The 5894-nt window shown below is 26.2% G+C and overlaps 1 protein-coding gene across 1 annotated transcript; it reads left to right on the forward strand.

Moving 5' to 3' along the window:
• Positions 1-5188: 5188 nt before the first annotated feature.
• K441DRAFT_581810 (uncharacterized protein) lies at positions 5189-5425 on the forward strand (the record flags this gene model as incomplete). The annotated part of the gene is made up of 2 exons (XM_067644430.1): positions 5189-5290; positions 5318-5425. Coding segments are annotated over 2 exons (210 nt in total), but the record flags the coding sequence as incomplete, so codon positions are not given.
• Positions 5426-5894: the final 469 nt, after the last annotated feature.

Genomic DNA, 5894 nt, shown 5'->3' on the forward strand with positions numbered 1-5894 from the left:
ATAGGTAGATGGAATATTTTATAAATAGGCTATATTATAGAAAACTTAGTAGTTTTACTAATAACTTATAACTTAGTTTTGGTATATTAATATACTAAACCCCTACTTTTTTTTTACTAATATTATAGAAACCTATCTAGTCTAATCTACCTTTTACTACTAAAAGTAGATATATAGATAGGCCACTATTATTAAATATTAGATTCTTAAGTATCTATACTAAAGTCTTAATATTATTACCGCTACTAAATTAAATTTCTTTTTAAAATAAATAGTATTTTTAAAATAAGTTATATTCCTAGTTATCTAAATAAAAGTATTACCTATTAGCCTATACTACTTTAGCCTCCTTTTTCTATCTTAAAACGTGATATGTTTTTACTTTTTTACTATATATACCGTTCTTTTTAATTATACGTTATATAGATAATATTTATTTATTATTACCTTATACTAAGTATTTTTTTTAAAGTTATTTAATTATTACTAACCCTTTTCTTAAAGGTGGTTTGCTGGCAATAGCTTTCTAATACTTTAGCTGCTATAGCTTAATACCCTACTTTAAAGCGTATTTATATATTAAGATCCGCTTTAAAATATAATGCTATTATAAATATAGGTAGTATTAGCTTAGTATAAAATAGTTTATAGGTAATATATAAGGAGGCCTAGATATATAAAAATATATTAAAAATACCTTAGGCTAAATATATACCCCTTTTTAGTTATCTTAGTAACTTTAAAAGGATAAATATAGTAGAGAAATAGTAGGTAATTTTAGTATATATAAAGAGTAAGGAATTTAAAATAAATAGTATCTTTAAGTTTTAGTGCTAGCTAATAAAAATTAATAAGTAATTTACGCATTAGTAAAACATTAGCTACTAGTTATACTTTACTATTATAAAACAGCTAAAGCCTAACTATATAGTTTATAACTACACTTTTTAAAACAGCTATAAGAGAGTATAGGCAATCCTTAACTAGCTAAAAAAACTTACTTTTTTTAGGTTTTTTAATAAGCTAGGAGTATATAGCCTATACTCCTAAATAAACTATCTATATAGGGATATTAAGATTATATATTAGATATATATAGCGGAGTCTAAAGAGGTTAAGAATTACTTAAAAGAGATATTAAAGTCCTAATAGTAACTAGATAGCTATTATAAGAATAAAGTAGTAATAAGGTAAATAATTACGGCTCTCTATATATATAATAACTAAGTCCTTAAGAAAATATTTATAAAAAAGGTCTCTAATAAGGATAAAGTGGATATTAGCGTAGAAAACTAAGTACTCTTCTAGTTTAAATAATAGATATTATTTTATAGTAGCTCTATTCTAAGGCTCCTTTTTATATTTAAAATACTAGTATATATATTTAATTTTTAGTAAAAGAGGTAGCTAGAGATATAGCTATACTAATAAAATAATAATAAGGCTACCTATTGCGTATTAGTTAAAAGCTAATAAGAGCTATTTAAATAGGGGTAGGATAATAAATATAAGCTATAAAACTAGATAGAATTACTAAATTAATAGGTTAGTAAGTATAGCTTCTATATAGGTTAAGGGCTAAATAGTCCTTATATTAATTATATATTAAAAGTATATAAAAGGGGTAGAGCGGCGTAATATAAGGTTTAACTTAGTAAGGCTATTTACTTTAAAGGGTATAAGGCTTAGGGTAGCTACTAGGATTATAGTACCCCTTAAGAGTTTTACTAAAGGTAGAAGAAAAGAAAGAATAGAAGTTAGAAGTTAAATAGGTTAAAAAGGTGCTAATATAGGCAGCTAGTATATAATACGGTAATTAGGCTCTTTTAGTGCAGTAATAATAGGTATAAGGTAGATATTTATATAATAATAGAGGAAAAGGGGGATAAAGAATATATAGGTTTAGGTAATAAAGATATAGTAGTATAGCTATATAGGGGTATAACTATAATAGGGGTTAAATATTTAAAGATTATTTAATAATTTTTAATATAAATAAGGATAGTATAAAAAGTAAAACTATTCTAGGGTTATAAACTAATAATTTAATCTAAAGATAAGGGTTTAGTATATATTATAGAAAATATAAAGCAGTTTAGTTAATAACTTATAACTTAGTTTTAGTATATTAATATACTAAAATAAATTTTTTTCCTTTACTCTTAAACTTTAGGTTAAGAAAAGAAAAATTTAAGTAATTTTTATATAAAAAGCTATTTTAACATATTAATATACTAAACTATTTTTTTTAACTAATACTACTTTAATTCCCTATAGGGAGCAATTAATATAAAGCTTATAGTTTAATAGTAATTACTATACTATACTCTTACTAATATTTAATATTAGTTAGTACTATTATATATATAAATAGCGGGCGTGCTAATAAATAATAGCAGAAATAAATATAAAAGGAAAGTTTATATCTTTTAAGGCATTATACCTAAGGCTAAAATTAATATAGCTATAGGTATTTAATTATATAAAGATAGAAAATAGTATATTACTAGTTTACTAGGTTCCCTAAATCCCTTATAAGTTTATATAATAGAATTCCCTAAAAGGTATATATTAGATAAGACAAAAGGAGGTCTTATCTATATTCTAAAAGGAGGTCTTACCTATATTCTATTTATGTTTTAGAAGACATAGTTAGATAAATAAGGGGTAAAGGGTTTTACTAGCGTCTTAAAAAGATTATATAGGGAGCTAGTTCTCCTCTAGAGAAGAACTAGCAATTAGTCTCTAAATAGAAGTGGTTAAAAGCATTTATCCTTTAATATATAAAACTTATTCTACCTTTAACTTACCTTTTATTTACCTTTAACTTACCTTTTACTTACTAGTAATACTATTAATTAGATAATTATACATTCTAATTAGGCTGGCCTTTTATAATTCTAATTATTTACAATCCGTTAGGAACGTATAGCTATTAATTAATAATAATAAACTATACTTCTATACCCTATAAAGCAACGCCCTTACTATAAGAGGCTTAAAGAGTCTCCTTAAAGGAGCGTATTTCCTTTTTCTATAAAGAAGCTACGACTAGTCCGTCTAACCTTATAAGACCTTTAGAAACAATTACCGCTAAGAAGTTATTAAAGCGGTCGCTATATAAGACCCTATAAAAAATAAAGGAGTTAGAGATATAATTAAGATAAATATATTAAGACTACTAAGAATAATTATAAGGATAATTAAGGGAAGTATAGATACCCTAAACACAAAGCGGACTTAAAGGAGTAACGCTATATTATGCTATAATATTAGAAAAACCTAAATTTCGTATAAAGGAACCTAATAAGTATTATAGTAATAGTCTTTAGAACTATAATCGTTTTATCCAATAATATAAAACTAAGTTTTAGCTAGATTTAAAATATTACTCTAATAAGTATAATTAGACACTAATTACTTCTACCTTTCTATATAGCACTATTAAGAGTTTATAAACACGCTATAAGAAAAAACTTACTATACCCTTTAAATTTAGTAAACTTAGGACCTAGTTAGTTAATTAAGTCCAAAACCCTACTAATTAAGGGATAGACTATAACTAGCGATACTATAACGCTAAATAGTAGGATAGTTAGACTATAGTCTAGTTTGTAAACTACTTAGAAGAACTAAAAGATAATATACCCTACTTAGATTTATAGGATAACGCTATATAACTTTACTAGCTACTTACTAAGCTATAACCTAAGATTTAACAGGCCATATAAGAGAAGGGTGAAATTCTTACCTCTTAAGAAAAGCTTATTTTTAAAGCTACTTAGATTAAGAGTGCTAAAAGAGACTATTTAAGTAAGTAAAAGGAACGAAACGCTAATAATAAAGAGCGTAAAACTAGACCTAGCTTTAATAATAGGGGTAAATTCCGACCTAACCGCTCTATAGAAGGATAACGTAAGTAGGCCTTATAGCCCTAGAGCAACGCTAATTAACCTTAAAATAATAATAGATAGAGATTTAATCTATAGGAGGGAAACTAGGAAATACGTACCTGTTATAACTGTGGTAAGAAGGGCCATATAAGCCGCTTCTACCAGTAAAAAAAGTAAGAGTTAGCCTAATTAGGAAAAGAGACAGCCTAGTAGATCTTTACTCCCTTATACTAGGCTAGTAAGAGAAAAAGGGAGTAAACTACCGTATAGTTATTCCTGTCTTTATTTAAATTAATAATAAATAGGTAATATAAGACTGCCTTATAAACAACGGCGTAAGTATAGGGTTTATTTCTTAATTACTAGTAAAAAAATTAGATTTAAACCTTAGCGGCTTATAGGTACGCACTATTTAAAGCATTAAAGGCTATTAAATTCTATACTATAGAAAATAAGCTTTTTTTATAGCTAGCTAGGACCGCGATAGTTTATAGGATATATAAGAGATACGCTTCTATACTACAGAAATTAAGGGGTATAACCTTATTTTAGGATACCTATAGCTTTACTAAGTTAATCCAGATATTAATTAGCCTTTAGTCTTATATTAATATTAGAAGTCTTAACTACGTATTATAGTTAAAGATTAAGAGACTTTCTTAAACTATATATAAGAAGAAGGGTGGGTATATACTATATATACCACTCTTAATACTAAAAACAGAGATATAGGATATTTATTTTTAAATGTCCGGCTATATATAGTTAAGGAACTAGAGATTCTATAGAAATATATAGACTTAAAGGATATTTTTAGTAAAGAGGCTATATAAACCTTATCTAACCCTATATTAGTTAAGCATAAGATAAATATAGGGGATAAATAACCTCTTTTTGGACCGCTATATAACCTATTAGAAAATAAGCTAGTAGTACTACATTAATATATAGTAGATAATCTTTAGAGAGAATAGATTCGGCCCTTTATAAGCCTAGTAGGGGTACCAATTATATTTATACCTAAGAAGGACGGGACCCTTTACCTTTATATTAACTATTAGGCGCTAAATAAGATTACTATAAAAAATTGCTACCCGTTACCCTTAATAGGGGAGCTTATTAATAGGCTATTAGGCGCAAAGATATTTATAAAATTAGATCTAAAAGATATATACTATTAAATCCGGATTAAAGCCGGCGATAAATGGAAAATAGCGTTTTAAATATAGTACGGCCACTTTAAGTACCTAGTAATACTATTTAGGCTTACTAATACACCAGCGATATTTTAGGCCTATATTAATAAGGTATTATCGGGCCTATTAGACACGATATATATAGTCTATTTTAATAACATTATAATCTACTTTAATAACTATAAAGTATATATATACTACGTATAAATAGTACTAGAAAGACTATAGAAATATAAGCTCTATATAAACCTAAAAAAGTACATATTCTATACTACTAGCATTAATTTTTTAGGCTTTATTATTAGCGTTAACAAAGTATTAATAGAGAAAAGTTAGGTAGACGCTATTAGGAAATAGCCCTACCCTATAATATTTAAAGAAGTATAGGTTTTCTTAGGCATAGCGAACTTCTACTAAACGTTTATTATTTACTACTTATAAGTAATACTCCTAATTACTAATCTACTAAAAGGATTTAAAAATAGTAGGAAGTTAGGACCCTTTATATTTAGGGAAGCTACTAAATAGGCTATAGACCGGTTAAAGAATTTATTTATATTGGCGCCTATCTTAATATACTTCTACTAGGAGCTATATATATACTTTAAAACAGATATATCCGGCTTTACCCTAAGGGTAATTATATCTTAATTAAAAGACGGAAAATAGCATCCTATAGTGTTTTAGTTAAGGAAAATAACCCCTATAAAGTAGCGTTATATAACGCATAACTAGGAGCTACTTATAATAATTATAGTAATAAAGTACTGGCGATATTATTATATAGGAAGCAATTATCCTATTA

The sequence above is a fragment of the Cenococcum geophilum genome, assembly GCF_001692895.1.
Source record: "Cenococcum geophilum 1.58 unplaced genomic scaffold K441scaffold_52, whole genome shotgun sequence".
Lineage (NCBI taxonomy): Eukaryota > Fungi > Ascomycota > Dothideomycetes > Gloniales > Gloniaceae > Cenococcum > Cenococcum geophilum.